This window comes from Leguminivora glycinivorella, chromosome 10 (genome assembly GCF_023078275.1).
Source record: "Leguminivora glycinivorella isolate SPB_JAAS2020 chromosome 10, LegGlyc_1.1, whole genome shotgun sequence".
In the NCBI taxonomy this organism is placed as follows: Eukaryota; Metazoa; Arthropoda; class Insecta; order Lepidoptera; family Tortricidae; genus Leguminivora; species Leguminivora glycinivorella.
Window position 1 is genome coordinate 7007965 of NC_062980.1, and position 21851 is coordinate 7029815.

General features: G+C 38.7%; 2 protein-coding genes across 2 annotated transcripts; both read right to left on the reverse strand.

Annotated features, from left to right (window-relative positions):
• Positions 1 to 29: 29 nt before the first annotated feature.
• Positions 30 to 2320, reverse strand: LOC125230028. Its single transcript, XM_048134950.1, has 6 exons — positions 2200 to 2320; positions 1806 to 1881; positions 1322 to 1446; positions 835 to 960; positions 496 to 577; positions 30 to 258 (listed from the first exon to the last, which is right to left on the reverse strand). The coding sequence occupies exons 2-6, from the start codon at positions 1853 to 1855 to the stop codon at positions 33 to 35; spliced, it is 609 nt and encodes a 202-aa protein (XP_047990907.1). The 5' UTR covers positions 1856 to 1881; positions 2200 to 2320; the 3' UTR covers positions 30 to 32.
• Positions 2321 to 3185: 865 nt separating this feature from the next.
• Positions 3186 to 21052, reverse strand: LOC125230568. The gene is made up of 10 exons (XM_048135762.1): positions 20853 to 21052; positions 20596 to 20693; positions 19987 to 20172; positions 17513 to 17627; positions 14029 to 14101; positions 9047 to 9194; positions 8399 to 8534; positions 7610 to 7762; positions 6347 to 6507; positions 3186 to 4456 (listed from the first exon to the last, which is right to left on the reverse strand). Exons 1-10 carry the CDS (start codon positions 20940 to 20942, stop codon positions 4279 to 4281), a joined length of 1338 nt encoding a protein of 445 aa, XP_047991719.1. The 5' UTR covers positions 20943 to 21052; the 3' UTR covers positions 3186 to 4278.
• Between the last annotated feature and the right edge of the window lie 799 nt (positions 21053 to 21851).

Here is a 21851-nt window from a genome sequence, read left to right on the forward strand (position 1 = left end):
CTAACGAGCAATGGTTCGAGCAATCGGGCTCATTATACTGCAGCGAGAGTTTTAGTTAAGTATAATGAGGGGCTAAAGTTCTTCTGATCTGTACTCTGGTCATCCATTATGATATCTGAGTGAGTCGTAGCTTTAAAAGGTCTTAAGAATGGAATAGCCGTAGTAGTCATTGTATTATTCTTTGACCGTCTGAAGCGACCGATTAGTCTTTTAGCTATGTCTCTCTCGTGTGGCAGCAATTCTGGCTCCGGTGGAGGACTGCACAAAAAAAAACGATAAAGTTAGTGTAAGTACCATGTAGGTACCTAATACCTATAAAAGTAAAAGTAACTAATGTTTACGTGATATATGTCCTACCTTCACATGTCATATAACTATCCTGGGTATGGATATTAGATTAAGTTCTTTAAGAATAGGGTCACAAGGTTAATTATGACAATCTAGACCTACCTACTTATTGATTATATTCTATACCTACTTATTGATTTATCATACCTTTCCGTTTCCAATAGAACAATAGGTGTTGCTGGTTTATCCAATACAATTTTTTCAGGAGGTGGTCTGTTCTGATATACCTCTGAAAAGAAATAGTTTTCGTTTTAACACATAGATTTACCACAATAAGATTACCACAGAGTGGCAGCCCAGGCCAAAATGGAGACGCGGCAGACCACGTAAGCGATGGCGAAACGAGCTACATTCCTTTTTGGAAGAATGGCCGAGGACTGCTCAACACCGGGAGGAATGGAGAAAGCGGAGGCTCTCAATAATAATGATAAAATATAAATTTAGCTTGTCACGTATGTCAAGGTCCGTGTTTTATATAAAACATACCAAGCATCGGCCGCGGCGCGTTGTCGATCGAGGATCTATTGACGGCGACTAGTCGGACGACTGGTCTGGACTCGTCGCCTGACCGTCCCATCCTCAGGGTCTCAGGTGTTGTTGTTCTTGATGTCACTGGTGGAAAAGAAGTTACGTTATCACAATGTCACTTTGACCAGTCGTTTCGTGGTTTGAGACAAACGGTCTACCTGTCTGGATAAGCTACTCGTCACAGTATAATACTACCTACCTAAATAATTCTGGGTGATGTTTTTAATAGAGTTCTGACGCGGCGGCTACTTAGATCTCGCGCTGCTGTGGCAAAAGGTCTTAGAACATTTTCCTAAACTATTTATTAACGCTGGTTGATATGAACAGATTATGGAAATACTTAATTACACTCAGTTAACCTTTCGTGAACTCTCATGAAAAGTTAGAATTCCGCGTTGTAAATTCTTCGAATATTATTATATTAGTAAAGTATTATTATACTTACTAGCAAATGCTGCAAGTTCTTTCTGTGCGTAGTGATACCCGACCGAAATGCCGTAAACCATCAGTACCAGCATCATACCCATTAGGAAAATTAGCACGAATGCAAAGCACACCCATGTCAAAACCCTGAAATTTTAAGTTGAATTTATATTATATATCATATACATGTGGTGTGAGCAGCGTGACGTCAATCTACTCAATCTCACAAATGATCCAAGCTTTTCGAGGGGGCCACAAACGAAAATATGACGAATTTAGCGCCCCTTTGACCAGACGAAGTTCGAATTTTGGCGCCCCCTTAGAGTAGACGCTGGGGCATGGGCACCGGCTCGCTCCCTCCTAGATCCGGGCTTGTGTGTAAGAGTGTAAGTGAGACAACCCAGCAAGATACAGGAGTATTCCAGAGATAATACACTCTATTGCAACGAGTCTCGGGCTAATGCAGTTTGCGCCCTAAACTTTACGATAACGAAGTTTATTCTTACCTCTCTAGGCAAAACATAACAGAGCAAATGAGCGATTGTATCATCCCCATGATTGTGTTTTACGGTCACGATTGATCTGTAAAAATACGCAATTTAAAAGGTATTTATTGCGATAGATGAAGACAATTTTAACATTTCTATTTACCTATGGAGCAGCAGTCAAGAGGGCCTACCGCCAACATCGAAGAATACTATATGTTATGTACTAAGGTACATATAGTATTCTTCGTACATAAGGTATAGAATACTATATGTCTCGTTATTAAGAGCAATAGAGAGGCTGATAATGCATTACCTATCGTTTTTAGCGGGAGGCCCTCTGAGACTAAGTTAAAATAAAATAATACGATAACGGGTTAGGGTATAAGAGTAGGTACCATTGTTAAATACTTACTAGGAAAATAAAATAAAACGCGTGTATGTGGTATAGCACCCGAAGATGATTTCTAGGAGAATTAAAACAGTAATATTCAAAATAAAAATAAATAACAAATTCTTGGCACAGTTATGTACCGTTGAGAAATAAAATGCGTTGACAGTTCACCATTGACAGATTAATTGACAAAAATGTTCTGCGGTAAAGAAGTTTGGATGTTCAGACTAGGGTACCTAGCCAAGATGTCAATAGCTTGCGTGCCATAGCGATAAACAAGCCTATGTCTCTGTTAGTGCCTTTTCACATTATCCGATTCGATATCGGATGTAGGACCGATATCCCATACACTTTAGCCGCCATCTTTGATTTTTGCCTTTGAAATCCTTCCGACATCCGATATAGGATTAGATAATGTGAAAACGCACTTACACTAATGCATAGATTTATAGATTAACCCAAAGAGCATTCAATCACTACGTTTTGGTCACTGGTCCATACAAGCCGATTCCCAGCGGCTTGCCTAATATTGATTACTAGTAAAGTACCTAATGTTAAGGTTGGTTGTGGTTGGTTTTCTTTTTGCTTTGGTGTTGCCTAGCAGAAATTTTCACCAGCCGCCACTGATACCTACTGACTATAAACATCAAACAAAATCAAATCCATCAATTTATTCAATATTTATGATTCAAAATCATCATTTATAGTTAAAATCTACCAGCCAGCTTAAGGCCGTTTTCATATTATCCGATCCGACATCGGATGTCGGAAGGATTTCAATGAAAAAAATCCAAGATGGCTCATGTAATGTGTGGGATATCGGTCAGACATCCGATATCGGATCGGATAATGTGAAAACGCACTAAGACATCAAGTCAAAATTTGTATGAAATTACTTTGAATTCTTGTGGATAAAATGCGGTTTTGCTATCTGTTCTCGAATAGCAAAGCCTTTAACAATTGGTGTGATGAAAATTTTTATATCAAACAAATGAAAAAAATAAACATATTTGTGATGTACTTATTTATTACTCAACAATGTGTACAACAATAAAAAACGCTACTCTTCCAGTCGCGTAAATACAACAGTCTTAGAATAGTTACAAGGCACTCACAACCTATGCTAAATACCAAATATTCACATACTTTTAGTACATTTTTTAATTATTGCTGAGTTCACAACAATATAAAATAATTATTTTGCACATAGGGAAGGTTTATGCGTTAAATAAGCAGCATAGTATTTTAAAAAGTCTAAATTGAAATCTGTACATAATATCGTTTGGTTTCCTACTAACAATAAAAAAAATATCGCGGGACTTACATCTTTAAATACTTATGTAGTTGAATAAAAAATTGAGCTGCACAAAAGTGTAAAAATTCATCAAAATGTAAAGTGATGCTGATGATGTTACCGTATTTTTTTTGTGCAGTCCTAAAATAAATAAATAAAAAATAGAGCGGCACTTTACTTCCGTAGTGACACTATTTATGAATAGTGCAAAACAAACTAACAAAAACTTATAATGAAATAGAAAATATCAATACGATAGAAAAAGGTAGAAAAGTAAATGACCTATATTTATTTTTCCACCTTATAGAATATAAAGTCACAAAAAAGTATATGGGAATAGTTAACTATAATTATGGTTGGAACTGTTAAATATCATTATAAAATTGATAAAATAACGGCAGTTGCAAGTAAATAAGATGTAGGTATATTATACGTATGAAACTATTCTAACATAATTTACTCATTTTGACAGTTACAAATTTACAAGTCTTTTCAAAGAATTCGTATACTTTTCGATATTAAATTTAATTTATTGCTTTCCATAATCAATTTTAAAAGTTTTATAGCGGCAGAACTACAATGCACATAGGTCTTATGAAAACACTAAAGGCTCCCGCTTTTTCGTTCGTTTCATTGCTCCCAAAAAAGAAAGACGAATGAAGCAAAAATGTGCTTCTAAGTTAGGGGACATCCTACGTGTCGCATTAGGTGTCTGGTAAAACCATCTCGTCAGAAGAAAAAGGGTACACATAAAAAAAAAGAATTGTGCGTTTTTTTTTCTCCTGACGGGTTCGGTTGTTCCAGTATTAATGGTCGTGCAGCAAGTCCCAGAGCGGCAGCTCGGTCAGCGCCGTGTGCAGCTCGTGCTGCAGCTGCGCCTCCGCCACGGGCACCGCGTGCGCCGCCGCCGCGCCGCGCGCCCACGCGCCCAGCGGCGCCGTGCCCGACAGCGGCCCGAGCCCCGTCGCGTGCAGGTCCATGCCGCTGGAGGGAAACATAATACAGGATCACTAAACTAAAATCCATAATCCTACGGACCAAATTGACAAGTAAGTGGGAAAAAATGTTGCCACAGTTTGGCTAGTGTCGTTCTTATCGATATTAAAATTATGATTACACCGTAAATTTAAGTTGCACCCAGACGGTACAATCAAATTGGCAATTTGATCTGTTAATCAATATACCAACTTTTTCTATGATTTTGACAGATCAAAAGGTCTGTAGACCCCTAATTAGATATAAAATGTTAATTTCAAACCAGCAATAATGTAACTTAAATTTATATTCTCTTTATTTATCTTTCTTCTTAAGTTAGGCAATTTATAATATGATTATAAAAGTAAAATACAAAACCACATACAAAACAATACAAAATATATAAACACATTATAAAAAACCTAACCTAGGGTACCGCCAGCAGCGGGGCAGGGCCCAAGCTGCCGGTGGTTAGGGCTGCAGAGAGAGGAACCGTCGGACTATCCGCGCCGTGTCCAAGATCACCGCCTTCTGCATCTGACCCTTGATCCAACCACCTAGCGAGAGTCTCTCGAGATGTTGGTCGAGACTCTTCGCTATGAGACCGTTCGCTGAAACGACTATCGGGACAATGATCGTTGAATCAACATCCCACATGGTGGTTATCTCGTGAGCCAAGTCTAGGTACTTACTGGACTTGTCCTTCTCGGCTTTCACGAGATTCTCATCATGGGGGATGGTGATGTCAACGAGCACGGCCCGGCGTTGCGGTCGATCTATTATCACAATGTCAGGCTTATTGGCTACAATAGTCCTGTCAGTGATAATAGATCGATTTAAATTTATATATTTATTATGATAGTTTATTGAATCTTTACAAATGAATTATTACAATTATTGTGTTAGAGCCGAAAGATGGAAAGAAAGTGTAAATCACATAATAAAAACCGAGGACAAAAAGTTACAACTCGACCATTTAGTGGACAATGTCGAGACATTGTCCGATCCGAGGATCGTTTTATTATAAATGTAACTGATGATGATGATGATGATGAAGATGACGAAATAACGGAGCCTGGGAATAAATAATATTTTATAATAAAGACTAGTTCTGTTATCGTCGGACAACATATTTTATTTTTTTACCTACTGGTTCGGATACCTTTTTATGCTATAAAACTAGTGGGTAACAACGCATTTTATCAATCCACTACCTCTAAAACCGAACAAACCAAAATGTTTACCTTTTATTTAAAAGTAACATACGTATTTTTGATTTAAACTAGTCTGTTATTTGTACTTTACAACTTGTCGATATATTGTCGACATATACTCATACTCATACTATAGACTATACTCATACTCATACTATACTATAGACGAAGGATACTATAGACTTGACGTAAGCGTACACCCGTAAGGGACAGATATAGAATAATGGAGCGAATTTAAGAAGTACTTTAAAAATGGCTGACAGTTTACCATAAACAACCTACGTAATTTGGGCGGATAATATGCTTGACAAGTCACGTACTTATTTGTTTGCCACAAACTCGTTTGTGGCAGCGGCGGAAAAGTGAAACTATGACAAAGACAAAAAATAACATTTTGCTCTCTGTCACTCTTATTATAATTTGTATGTGACCATCTCGTTCGGCAGTGGTATTATTATTTGGCTGTCTAGTCTATAGTATCCTTTGTTTAAGAGTAGACGCAAAACAAGACCAGAGACAAGTGAAACCAGAGGCGAGCAACGGGAAAACAAATTATTTATGTAATGTCCCAGTTTGATGAAGAATCCTCTATTCCTCATAGGTCGAAAAACCCGGCAAGTTAGTAGTCTTGACCCACCTGTTGCTCAGCCTTTGGCGTCATGTCATTCATGGATTAGGTACTCACTCCATGTGAAGCACACGTAGGTCGTGAAGCTGTGCGTAGGGCTCCCACCGCGCGAGGCCTACACTCAGTTCCAATCGTAGTGTGTTTTCTCTGAACGCGGCCGCCATTCGCCCTGAACAAGACGCGCCTAGCGCCTTTATTCGATATTCGTCATAGCCGATCTGAAAATAAGAACATAATATAGTCGCTATTTCGTCAAAATAAAAAATAATATAAAATCTAATTAATTAGCATGTATCGAGATGTCTTCATGAGTTTGGGCCCGGATACTCTGACGTCGCGCGGTCCACTGTGTCCCCTTCACTGGTCCACTGTGGAACACTCACCGCACCCACTCACTGTTAGGTCCTTCATCCGTAACGTAAAGTGATGCTGAAGCTGGGCGTCCCTAACGCACTGGCGTCACGCGGTCTACTGTATCCCCTTCACTGATCCACTGTAGAACACTCACCTGTAGGTACTTGATCCGTAAGGTGACGCTGACACAGGTCGTCATGTGGTCAGGATATGCTGATGTCACAAGGTCCACTGTGGAACGCTTTTAAGTCCTTGATCCGTAAGGTGACGCTGAAGCATGTCGTCACTACTTTGAAAAAATCTCGTATCTCACGCTGCTCCTCAAAGTTAAAACGCAGTAAGTCTATATGCATTCCATACATACTTAGTACAATTTTCTTTTCATTGACAGACGAAGATAAAATTTTTTTTAAAGTAGTGACGATGTCTTCATGGGGTATGGTCGGGGGACGCTGACGTAACACGGCCCACTGTGTTTGCTGGTCCACTGTGGACCACTCACCTGTAGGTCCTTGATCCGTAAGGTTACACTAAAGCATGTCTTCATGGGGTTTGGTCGGGACACGCTGACGTCACGCGATCCACTGTGTCTTCACTGGTCCACTGTAGACCACTCACCTGTAGGCCCTTGATCCGTAAGGTTACACTGAAGCATGTCTTCATGGGGTCTGGTCGGGACAAGCTGACGTCACGCGATCCACTGTGTCTTCACTGCTCCACTGTAGACCACTCACCTGTAGGCCCTTGATCCGCAAGGTGACACTGAAGCAGGTCTTCATGGGGTCTGGTCGGGACAAGCTGACGTCACGCGATCCACTGTGTCTTCACTGGTCCACTGAGGACCACTCACCTGTAGGTCCTTGATCCGTAAGGTTACACTAAAGCAGGTCTTCATGGGGTCTGGTCGGGACAAGCTGACGTCACGCGATCCACTGTGTCTTCACTGCTCCACTGTGGACCACTCACCTGTAGGTCCTTGATCCGTAAGGTTACACTAAAGCAGGTCTTCATGGGGTCTGGTCGGGAGACACTGACGTCGTTCACGCGGTTCACTGTGGCCAGGTTCTTCACCCAGCCCGCGTCCGTCTCGAATTTTCCGATGAACGATATTGACCCGATCTGAAATTATGGAAATTAGTCTTAAAACACTTTCCGCAAAAACAAACGGTATCAGTTGAAGTCGTAATTTTCAGTGACATTCGTTCAAGAAACGTAGGTATTTGTAGATACGGATTAAAACCAATGCCATTTACATTTTATCCCACTAGGCGGCGCCTAGCATATCACTGTCATTCATATGTGTGAGAGAGAAAAAACATATCATCGTCTCGCTCTTACGTATGGACTAACAGGGTGGCGCCATCTGTCATAACCTTCGAGTGTGCCTCCTCATTGCGGACTGTTCACAAGTTCGGAAATAGTTTATAACATTAATAAATAAAAAGACTCGTTCGAATTGTTATTAGCAGTTCGTTCTTTGAAGCTATTTGGACAGCTGAAGAAATCTAGTCTAGAACAAGAACTAAGGCAGATATTTCAAAGTTGTATACCTTGTGCATGAAGATGGCGTGTAAGGCAGGCAGCTCCAGAACTTCAGTCCTAGTTTGGACCAATGTTCACCATATATTGTTATCTCGGTCACGATTGAAGGAGGAAGAGAGAGAGGTATACCTTGCGTGCAGTATGTTGATGAGCACCATGTCAGTTGTGTTGTTATCTCGGTTTTGAGTGAATGAGAAAGAGAGAGAGGTATACCTTGTGCATGAAGGTGGCGTGTAAGGGCGGCAGCTCCAGAACTTCGGTCCTCGTCTGCAGCAAAGTTCGTCGCATGTTGATGAGTACCATGTCGATCACCTTGTTGCCTTTCGCAGCCAGGTTGCTCACCATCTCGCTGTAAACATAATATTTCCTATACTGAAACTACTTATAGATGATTCTACGGGATGTTGGGGCAAAGGAAAAAAATTAAAAATGGATGTGGAGGGTCGACTTCAACACAAATTGTGAAAAGTATCGTTTCCGAGCAGCGACCAACGATAGGGTTGCCTATGGATTAAAACGAATACCTAATGAATTAGTACTTTTACTATGATAAAATGTTACCTATACATACTGTACTATATTCAAGTCTGTCTGGGTATTCTCTGGATATATATGCAGTATTTATATATTTTTGTTTAAGTTCCAACATCACAAGCTAATTGAGCTTTTCCGTGGGATTTAGTCAATAGGAGATCAGTGTAAGAATATCCTATGGGATTTATTTTAATCCTGATGTCTATTTAACTAGGCATTATTCGCCATTCCACGGACATCCATATGATGCTATCCATAACGATAGATAGTGCCCTTAATAGGCCGCCTTTGGCAACACTGAAGGATCGGCATACACATAGCACACACCTGTAAGCCTCGTGCAGACTAGGGTCGCAGCACATGACTTCAGACACGCTCGTACTCTGCCGCAGCACTCTCGCTAGATGTCGCTGCAGTTTTTGTCGCAGCAGCGCGAACAGCGGCAGAGACACAGCCGCCGAAAGTGGCAGATCATCTGTAACAAAGATTTATCATAAGCATTTAGATTTTTTTACACAAGGTGCTAGTTTATAGCAATACTGCGTTTATTATGTGCCTATGTTGAAACTTCAAACAGCCATATGTACTGAAAAACGTCGTACGATACACGTGCGAAGAGGAAATTCGTAACTCCCTTCGGTCGTGTTTTAATTTATCACCACTCGTTCCGAACTTTCTCTTTTCCGCACTTCTATCGTAGGTAATGACTTTAATTGGCAATTAACATACAAAACCGTGTCTTCTAAAGTGACACAAACACATTATAACTTTAACAAACGGAACTTAATCATGTTTGGTTAGGTACATTTTGAAACAAACGACCAAGCTGTAAATGATAAGTCAACTGTGAAAATTAGATACCTATTCTTTTAAGCGGCTAAGTGAAAAAAAAACCGGCCAAGTGCGAGTCGGACTCGCCCACCGAGGATTCCGTACAAACTTTCTTTCAAACTACCTAGTAAAAATAATCTCATATTTTCATATAACTCTAATGACTTGACTAGAAGACAAAAGTATAGGCACTAATGAGTATTATAGTGTATAGCGCCATCTCCCGGTCAATTTGCTAACTAATTTGCGCGACCTGGTTTTTCAGGGATAATTCTTTATAATGTTAACCGATTTAGAAAGAAAAGAAAGAAGAAAGAAAAGACGTTTATTAGCACAGCATACTTATAACTAGCTTAATCTAATTGTACATAATAGTGGATTGCGCTAAAAGGTCATTACTCAGCTGGGTGTCTCGGCGTGAGCCACATGGCCCGCTCCGCGACGCTGATTTTCAGTAAGGACCAGGAGTTGGACTAGGTGGCACTCAGTAAATGGACTATATGTATACAAATTGTTAATAAAAATTAATACTAAATAAAACAAAGTTAGCTTAAAACTTAGTGTTTGTGTGTAATGTGTGTAAATGTAAATATGTGTGAGTGTGCACGATTGCCTAAGTGTTGCATTTTTGCTTAGCCAGTATGAATTTACGAAGGTGAATTTTAAAAGTGGATATGGTTTTAGAATTGCGTACTGGTGGTGGCAAATCGTTCCAACACTTTGTGGCAGCAAAACGGAAGCTGCCACGGAAGGCAATCGTGCGGTGTGGAGGAACTGTGAGTCGTATTGCGTGTCTTATAGCGCGACGAGAGAAGTTAAGTTTTTCATAGAGGTATGAAGGTTCTTTATATTTTATTACTCCAAAGAGCAGTGTCGCAAAATGCAGATGTCTACGTGACTTCATGTTAAGGAGGTTGTGCTGGTTTAGAAAGGGCGAAACATGTGCTCGTCGTGGGACAGGAAAACAAAACCTAGCACATGCGTTTTGTACTCGCTGCAATGCTTTCCTTGTTCTAGCAAGTAAACACTCACCGAACACTACATCCGCATAATTTAGTTTTGACAGGATAAGAGCATCACACAACTTGATGCGCATATCAACAGACAAGCACTCGCGAATCCTATAGAGCACTTTAAGCCGGTAGAAACAGTTACGCATCGTCTCCGAGATATGTTTTTCGAATCTTAAACATTCATCAAATACTATTCCGAGATTTCTAGTTTCTACGACTCTTTCCAGGCGAGTACCTTTTATAGAAATGGTGGGGTCAAGTGCCGCAACTTTATCAATGTTCTTCCGTGTACCTAACAACATAAATTTCGATTTAGAAGGGTTTAACAGTAAACTATTTTGACCACACCAATTGTTTATTCTATTTAAACAGTTTTTTCTTTATTGGACAGAAGATGGTTTACGTAACACGTCGTATTAATTTGAAGTACGATATACATCCGCAAGGGTGGGTGAATTGAAAGTAAAAATCTGAAAAGTTTTTTGTGAATTAAAAAAAAGTATTCAAAATACAAACACGATTATATTTTTCCTGTAATATATGGCATAAAAGCAATGTTTACTAAAATTTTCATAATTTTTCGTTGGTAAACTTCGGAGATAAGGGGGGGGGGAACGGTATTTTTTTTTACATTTTCCTTCAAAATTCTTTTTTTTCCACAACAAAAAAATTATAAAAAATAGCTTATTTACGTTCAATTTGAGCTCTTTCCAACGATAGCCCACTTGACCTAGTAACTTGAAATTTACAGTTTGCCCCCCTTTCATTTTGGCCATTTTCTACAATTAAAATTAATATATTTAAAAAAATTATACTTTCTATTTGTAGAGGTTTACAATGTTCACAACTATTCCAAATTTCAAGTTGATAGCATTAGTAGTCCTCGAGATATTTAGGAATGTGACAGACGGACAGACAGACGGACAGAGTCGCACCATAAGGGTTCCTGTTGTACCTTTTTGGTACGGAACCCTAAAAAACATTGTTTTTGAGGTATGGCCTCTCCGCGTACAAAATTCACCGTTACATTTTAAAATTTAGAACACTAGAAAAATCGATTAACAGTCTCAAACAGTCAGTTCTCGAAGGCAAGCCTTGAGAACGAAGTAATTAACTAATGACCAACATCAACATCGTTATCGCCGCAAAGGAAGGAACTCCGTTCACCTGCAACTAGGGCTGCCATCTCGAATTTCGCCAAACCCGGACAAAGATTCAAAAAACCCGGACATTTGGCGTAAATCGCATTTTTCCCCCGGACGAGTCCGAAAATATTTTTAAAAACAAACAAAACAATTTTTCTTACAAAAAATTTAAATTCCGGGTTCCGTACCACTAAGGTACAAAAGGAACCCTTATGATGCGACTCTGTCTGTCTGTCACATTACTAAATATCTCAAGAACTACTTATGCTATCGATTTGACAGGTTGTATGGAGAATTCCGCGATTTTCTAATTTAGCGAGAGCGAAGACGCGGGCAAAAGCTAGTTTCTTATATTAAAAAAAAAAAAATTTTGGTAAAAAAAATACTGTTTTCCCCCCGGCCCCCTTATCACCGAATTTTACCAACGAAAAATTGTGAGTTTTTTACGAAACATTGGCTAAATAGTACAGGAACAATAAAATCGAGTCTGTATCTTGGAAACTTTTTTTAAATTGTTTTTTTTTTTTTAATTTCATCTTTCAATCTTACCTCCCTTGCATATAAGAGGTATACATCCATATCGTATTTCAAAATTGTATGAGATTCTACCTAAAACAGTATATTTCAAATAAAGTGAAAACTGTCTAAATCGGTTAACATTATAAAGAACTAGCTTTTGCCCGCGACTTACCTCGCGTTAAATTCGAAAATTGCGGTATGCTCCATACAAACTATCAACCCCCTTTTAAGGGAAGTGGGGGGGTTAGTAAGAGACAAAAAGTAGCGTATGTGACTCTCCATCCTTTCAACTATCTCCACTTAATAAATCACGTCATTTCACGTCATGCCGTGAAAGACGGACAAACAAGCAGACACACATACTTTCCCATTCAAAATATTAGTATGGATTATCCCTGAAAAATCATCGTACTATACCTACAGGTCGCCCAATTTAGTTATAGAATTCACCGAGAGATGGAGCTATACTACTCGTATACACAATAATGCTCATTAGTACCTATACTTCTAGTCAAGCAAGTAATTAGTGTTATATGAGATGGGATTTTTTTAACTATTGAAAGTTTGTGTATTCGTACAAACTTTCAATAGTTAAAAAAATCCCACTCTCGGTGGGCGAGTCTGAGTCGCACTTGGCCGGTTTTTTATTATGTAAACAGATATTAATTAGTCAGTCAACTTAAATTCGCTGATAAATGCTTTAATTCAATGAGGTGCTTCCTTACATGAAAAGCGTCCGGGTTTTCCCCGGACACTTCTTGAAACCCCGCCCGGACGGCCTCCAAACTAGGACAAATCCGGGGAAACCCGGACGGATGGCAGCCCTACCTGCAACCTGTTATCTGCTCCACTTATTTAAACACATCGTCACTATCACCATTTGCTACCACCGCCGTATTTAACAACAGATATCGTTACATACATTTGTAGGCAATTTTATTATTTTATGTATGTACCGATGTATTTTCACTCCTTTTTGTGCCGTGTCACACCAGCTAAAAATCTTAGTTTGTTTATTTATAATTACTTACAGTTAGTAACAGGCACTTACTGGTATTTGACTCCTCTGTTCGTCATTCAATATATTTATTTTTTCTTAATGGGAAAATCTGGCATGGCATGGCTCATGGACATGTGCATACTTCCAGTCCTCACTTACGGTGCTCAGACTTGGTCTTTGACGGAAGCTCAGAAGTCCAAACTCGGGGTTTGCCAGAGAGCTATGGAGCGCAGCATACTAGGTGTGAGACTAAGGGACCGAATCCGGAACACTACGCTGCGCTCAAAAACTCAGATAATCGATGTAGCTCGGAAAGCGGCCAAGTTAAAGTGGGACTGGGCTGGCCACGTCTGTCGCATGCCGGATGACTTATGGGCCAAGACTACCACGCAGTGGGAGCCCCTCGAGTCTAATCGAGGATCCGGCAGACCTCGTCGGCGATGGCGGGATAACTTAGACTCCTTTTTGAGAGACTGGTCAGTTGTCGCACAAAACCGAGAGGAATGGAAAAAGAGGGGGGACGCCTTTGCCCAGCAGTGGGACACAATAGGCTCATAATAATAAATATGGGAAAATCTGATAATTTGTTGTTAGGTAATAGATACATAATTCAGTCCTATATAAAAAGCTCCAAATTAACTAAAATATTGGCCTGTTTCGGGTGTTTAAAAAATACTACCGGTTAAGATCCTAAGCATAAAAAGACGCAACGCAAAGCGACTTTGTTTTATACTACTTAATAAGTAGTATAAAAATAAAACTACATAATATGTAGTTAGTGAAGTATCTATAAGTACTCACCGATATGTTTGGCCAGTTGCTCTGTGGTGACGAACTCGAAACCGCCATTCCGCTGCGGCGAAGGCCACGAGAGCTGCAAAAACGACACTTTCTCTTATCATTCCCTTTCAATAGGGCGACAATGAGTTTCTTAATCGAAGGTTTTGTATTCAAGTATCGTATCGATGGTGGTTTTTACAATACAATAACCAACAAGTATTTTTTGTTTATCAATATAAAAAGAAACATGACACGTGGGTACTTATACAAATTAAACACATGAATTAAACTTTACAGAGAGGTCGGTCTTATTATAATCGACACAAGATATATGACTTGATGTTCTGTCAATGAATTAAGAGCGTTATAACATTTCGGCGTCGGACGAAACTAGGTATTTTACCCGCCGCGCGAGCCCAATATGCCGACCCTTTCTAGCACGTCTTATCACTCGCTCGCACTACAATAATGGGCAAAACAATCTTGATCCTTCCTATGGAATTTTGATAACAACCACAATCTACTATCTCGATATAAACTTTTGATTTCTAATAAACATTATTTTGTACGAAAATACTAGAATATAGCGCAAAATAATAATAATTATGTTAAAATTTATTTAAAAATTTAAAGTAATAATTATAAACTATGATTATATTTAAGTAGATCCCATCCCAAATATTTGCTTTTGTTATATGATAAGTATTAGAGTATAGTACATTACGATACAAGTGCGTAAAAAAGGAAGTTCGAAACAAGTGGCGATAAATTAAAACACGACCGAAGGGAGTGTTTTAAATCGACACGAGTTACGAATTTCCTTTTTGCACGCGTATCGTACGACGTTTTTCAGTAGGTACAGATGACCCTCCGAAGTTTCGACCTGGCATATAATGAACCACTTCTCGCACTAGTGCGTAAAAAAAACACCATCTGTACTGAAATAGTACATTACGATACAAGTGCGTAAAAAGGAAGTTCGAAACGAGTGGCGATAAATTAAAACACGACCGAAGGGAGTGTTTTAAATCGACACGAGTTACGAATTTCCTTTTGCATGTGCATCGTACGACGTTTTTCAGTACAGATGAGCCTCCGAAGTTTCGACCTGTTATATAATGAACCACTTCTCGTACTAGTGCGTAAAAAAAACACCATCTGTACTGAAAAAGTATATATTAATATGATGATAAAATATGTCAAATACAATTCTAATTACTTCAAGGTGGTACTCAGGGTCTGATGATGGAGCCAGATGGTGGTCACCAGGTACTAATGAACCATGTGACTAAACGACTTCGTGTTTATGCTCGTTGGGTTCGTCTCAACAAGACCTTTGAGAAAAGGTGGTACTTAGGGTCTGATGATGGAGCCAGATGGTGGTCACCAATACCAATGAACCATATGACTAACCACTTCGTGTTTTTTTATGTTATTCACATATGCGAGTTGATTTTTTGGTGACCACCATCTGGCTCCATTATCAGACCCTGAGTACCACCTCTTGTCAAAGATCTTATTGAGACGATCCCATTGAGCCTATACATGAAGTGGTTTAGTCATATGGTTCATTGGTACTGGTGACCACCATCTGGCTCCATCATCAGACCCTGAGTACCACCTCTTGTCAAAGGTATTGTTGAGACGAACCCAATGACCCCATACACGAAGTGGTATAGTCATATGGTTCATTGGTAGTGGTGACCACCATCTGGCTCCATCATCAGACCCTGAGTACCACCTCTTGTCAAAGGTCTTGTTGAGACGAACCCAATGACCCCAAACATGAAGTGGTATAGTCATATGGTTCATTGGTACTGGTGACCACCATCTGGCTCCATCATCAGACCCTGAGTACCACCTCCTGTCAAAGGTATTGTTGAGACGAACCCAATGACCCCAAACACGAAGTGGTAAAGTCATATGGTTCATTGGTACTGGTGACCACCATATGGCTCCATCATCAGACCCTAAGTACCACCTCTTGTCAAAGGTCCTGTTGAGACGAACCCAACGAGCCTAAACACGAGGTGGTTTACTTACATGGTTCACTGGTACTGGTGACCACCTTCTGGCTCCATCATCAGATCCCGAGTACCATCTTGATGTGTCTTATCATCTTGACCGTATTGTAATTTTCACATATTTATCATCATAACATTGTAATATACTTTAACATTCAAACATAACAAAATATTACAAAAGCAAATATTTACGGATCTAGGATCAAATTCGTTGGTCGCTGTTTACACACACACAATGCGAGGATAGCCCGTGTATAAACAAGGTGTCCGACCCACACAACGATAAATATTCTCGACGTTCGCGATGAAAACTCGGAGAGCGAAGCGACATACGTCTGACCTCCACGAGCTCCGACGCGGCACTGAAATCGCAGGCGTCCGTCGCCGGTAAAATAGCAACAGGAAGGCTAGTTTTCAAAAAATTGGCAAAAAATCATTATAAAATATTATAACGACAACTGGATAACAGAAATTTAAGCAGATTGTGCAGATTATTTATATACTAAAATAACTTCGATAACATGTAGATTTTCGGAGAAATGATCACTTGTTTCGATGTATTTTCAAGACAAAATTGAGTTCGTTTTACTCTCAATTTCTCAATTTCAAAGGATTAAATGACAAATATTGTTTAATGGGCCTAAAGTACAAGATATTAGGAACTTAAATTTATCGCATTTATGATAGTGAGCTTATCAAATTGTACATAATAAGAGCTCCGAAATCAGTGCTTCACGCGGTTTTTCCTAAACGAGCATCAGAAAAAAATCATTACCAATTGAATAAGCTTTTTCTTTCATATGTTTTTTGTTTAACCTACGGTTAATAACATGTTCTAACTGAAACAAGTACTTTTACTGTCTTTTAGTATGGGTAAAGTGTACAATTTTATCGTTGAATATTGCGAATTTTACAATATATCGCCAATTTTTGTCATAGCGCTCTTAATTAACTAGGTATAATAATTATCTAGAATTCATTTTGCATAAAAAAATCTTATTCCTAATCATTTATCTGGCGATAGGTAAGTATTAGGCTAATTATCACGAAATTTATTTGACGGTGACAGTAGTTTGAAGCCTTTTTGAAATATAGGATACCTACATTTCAAAAAGGATTTGCGAGAGTGACTTTTAAAAGGCAAAAAGGAGACTTGAACGCTTTGTATTAGGGCATTTTCAGAATTTGGGACACCCCAATTAGCGAGTTGTTAACAAAAATTAACTCCCTGTCAGTTTTGTGACGACAATTAAGCATAAAATCTGTCTAAAAATTTACTTTTTTTCACATTCTGAATGTAGATTATCGCTTAAAGTTTATGTTATTAACGCAAAAACAACATTTTTCTAAAAATGTCCTGTTTAGTTATCGTCACGGAACTGACAGTGAGTTAATTTTTGTTAACAACTTTCGCTAATTGGGGTGTCCCAAATTCTGAAAATGCCCATTGTAAATTAATAATGTCCCAACATCTTTATTACCTTGACCAGAACTTCGTCGTGCGAGAACTCGATGCCGGGGTTGATGAAAGCGAAGGCGTCATCGTCCACGACCAGCCCCACGTTCACGTCCGCTGTCACATTCGACAGCGATATACTGCAAAATACGCCATTGTTACGTGACTAGTTTTCACTGAAAACACATTAATCACGCTTGTATCTCATAAAAGGGTAGGCAGAGCACTTGAAACTAAGTATTCAGGTTTCAGTGCCACTCTTGGCAAGCAAGGGGTTGAAAGAAAACGGAATTGTTTGCAGCGACAGGTTTCCAGCCTACGTCACAATTTAACCCATGTCCCAGAGTCTACTTCTGAACACATATCCATACAAGTGACATTATAGCCGTAGCTTACGCGAGCCTGATATAGTACAGTCACAGATTATTAATAAGTTACTAACGTAACAGATCCTTCACTTGCCCGCAAAACGACAAATACTTACGCTTTATTTAACTAATACTAATAAGTTACTACGTAAAACTCAGAAGAATAGTAGGTACGTGCCACGTGACTACAGGCGGGCGCGTGGCGCCCCTCGGCAACTTGTTCATTCGAATGAACGGCTAGCGTTTAGGTACTTAACAACGCGCGACCGCGAGCGAGTGACGTAGGCCTGGTACAGAGTTAGCATAAAAATAAGGTATTAGACTACATATCAACAACAATGTGTGGACAATTTTCTGACAGGATAATGTAAAGATTCAATGAGATGATAATTTTATGATTTAGATCTGAATGCTTTGCATACAAGATTTATTTATAAAGAAACAGGATATTGTTTTATTATACAAATTTATCTTTTGTTGTTGTTGCATAACATTACCTTAATCCAGTAGGAAAGTACAGACCTGAAGTATAATAAAAAAGAGTTTGAATTGATTTTAGAATAAAATGTCCTCTTTGTATACGTACAAAGGAGTGTAACCTGAGACTATGAATTATTTGGGATTTATCGCTAATCGAAAGAAGGAGGTTTTCTTACAATGTTTACCTTAATGTTATGTAAGTCTTAAAGTTATTTGGGACAGGATCTTGGCCCAGAGTTCCTTGCTTTATAATTTGTGCTGTTGAAAGTGATCATACACCCACATATTTTATTTCTTTCAAAGCAGCTGGCTAACAATACCATATATATATGGCTGGTTATAACAATGTATCACTTTAATTACCATATTGTTTGACTACATTTGAGATAAAGCACATATGTATTTGATTTAATAGCATATTCATAGTGCTATAGTGATTCATTTGGTAGTGTCAATATTATTGTGAGTGAAATTAGATAACATGAAGTAAAGCAAAGTTAATATAGACAATTACTGCTAACACATGCATACACCTAAGACAAGTTTAATGACACCTTGTATAATAGGCTACTTGGCCCTTTTTTACTGTCTTATATGATTAAGTACTGTCCAATTAACCGAAATAAAATATTACCATATTTTATTATAACTTTATTACAGCAAAAAATATTGGCCAAAATAGTAAAAAAATGATATACTTTTTAATCGAAAATATGTAGTCATCATACACTTTAAATACCCAAAATCTATAAATATTGTTTTTTTTTATGTCTAATACTACAGAAGACAATCATTTATTGTGCCAAATTCGATATGAGACTAGTAGCCTATTTCTCAAGATTTAAAGGCATAATGTTTCATAAAACACTAAATAATCCCGTTCTACAGAATCAAATAATATTTTTTTTTTTTTTATGTATTATATTTTTATTAGACATAAAACTTAAGTAACAAATAAATAATACATATCTAACTCTAAAAATAACAATAAAAAACAACTTAAAATTAAATTAAAAACTAAACTAAACTAAAAATAAACTAAAATACGTCTAAATATGGCCCCCGCGGCATGGTGCCAAAGATGCTGGCAGCATTCCCTCGCTGAATAGCAATGCTAATGCGTTGAGAGAAAGCTGCCAGCTCTCTGGTCACCGGTAGTTTCTTTGAGCTTTGCGCTCAGCTCTTTAAAAACCTCACGGGCGCTTGGACCCCATGGCCCTAGGGTCTCGACGCCAACTGCCCTAAAATGGTATTGGTGTCCGAGACCCCGATATTTTGTCATCTTTTTTATTTCAGCCGCCTCCGCAGCTGCCCCAGCCCTGTTTGAGGTTCTTGGAAGATGGGAAGGTGCCAGTGTATCGACGCATGTGGCGTCCCAGACTAGCACCCGTCCCATCTTCCAAGGAACTAGGGTCATACCGTCCGGTCTCTTGCCATCGTCCCTCGAAACGCCGTTTGGTTCAAGGATGGCCGGCGCGTTGACGGTAGCAAGAGACCGGCGTATAATGTCATTCAGGGCAGAGTGTCTGGAGAGGCGACCGGCACTCAGTTGACAAGAAAGGCCATGGTGTCCAAGCTCGTCGATATCAAATAAATTAATTAATAACAAATGATAAAGAGAGACCATAAATAAAGAGAAACATAAACTTACACAACATGTCCCTCAGACAGCACAGGAATGAGGTTGTAAAGGTTCTCATTGAACGCGCTGTACTGGCCCTTGACGTTGACCTCGCCGAGCGAGCAGCGCAGACTCAGGAGCATCGACTTGAGGTCCAGGGACACACCTTGCATGTGGAACGTGGGAGATTTTACCAGCTCTAGAGATGTTAAATTGCTGCAAAAGAATTGTTATATAAAGTTCAGAATGAGTGAATAATATTTTTTAAGGAATGAAATAAATTTTCTGGAAGAAACTAGCCTTCTGATTATTCAATAAAGAAACAACACAAAATCCCAATAGGGTCAATGTGCTAGTTTACGTCCACATATATTTGTTTTATTTTATCCCACAAATACCATTTTAAAATACGTACATAGAAATTTTATTATACAATAAGGATAACAATAGATGTGGCAAAAAATATTTATATCTATTCCAAATTTCGTCCAATGAATGCAAAGTATCCTAGAAAACGAATTGTATTGAGTTGACTCCAAATATTGAAAACCATCGTTAAAATCTGATAAGAGACTATGATGAAACTTTGGCTGAAATTCATTTAGAATTATCCAACAAACGAAATGACTAATTACTTACACTTGGGTGTTTTTTGCAAAATAAGAAGTGTCTTCTAGCGTGTCCCGAATAATTTTCTCTCCATTTTTTGCTAGTTGAAGCGCTACGTTGGTAAAACTCTGCAATCACACAATATTTATGACCATTTTCTAATTACGCTAAACTGGTTATAAACGATTAAGCGAGTGGATAGAAAATCGTTTCATATACTAATACAACTTAAATAAGTTAGAGTTGTTTACGATAGCAAGAAAATAGACATTAAAAATAATATTTACTCTTTTGATAACATCTTGCAAGTCTGGTTGTACTTTCGTCAGTAATTCGTCAAGTTCTTTCGCAATATCCACTGTTTCTTCTTCTGACATTTTGATTTTAACATACCCAAATGTAGTATAATCTTACTAGGATTTATAAAATAAATAAATAGTATCGTCACTGCGAACTTGGAAACATATTGCACTGCTACTACATTACACGATTGCTTGACATAAACTGTTGTGTTGTCAGTGTCACTGTCAGCTGGTTGTCACAGTTGCGTTTGGTTTCTGTAAAGCTATTTCAATCAATCGAAAATCGCAGCAAATCCTGTTTTGCAATAAAAAGAGTAGAAATTATAGACAGTCAACCAAATCTGGTCACTAAAAAAGGCGGCAAAGAAAAATTTACTCACCGGTCAATTGACTTTAAGCGCGTGCCTTTCTAAACCTTGACCTTGGTGTAATCGTTGACGAGCCATACTTTAAATTTGATTGAAAATGTTTACTTACAGTTGGTTTACATTGCCATAATATCACATGGCCACACCTCACCAAGATTACGCACTATCCTGTAAGAGAGAGCGAGAAAGAGTTATTTATTTCTCGCTCACACTTATGTGAAAAGTTTCAAGGTCGCGGTGCAGTACGGTCGTTTGTCAGCTACTAGGTCAAAGGTTTTATATCCAAAAAAAATTTTAATTTCGTACCTTTTTTGTGCCAAGATCTGGTTATAAAAAGTGGCAACATTATCGTGTCGTCTCTTTCATATCAATGTGTCAAAACGGGGCGACCCTTTTAATTTCTACTCTTTTTTGCCAGGCTGAATAAAAACGATGAAGCAAATCTTAAGTATCACCTTGGTATCACTAAATAAAAAAGGCGGCTAAAGAATATAGGGCCCATCAGCCAATTGACTTCATAAAGCGCGTGCTTTGCTTTCCTAAACCTTGACGTTGGCGGATCATCGGCGAGCTATAATACTTAACAGACAGACTAGTACAGTATGGCCACTCCCGC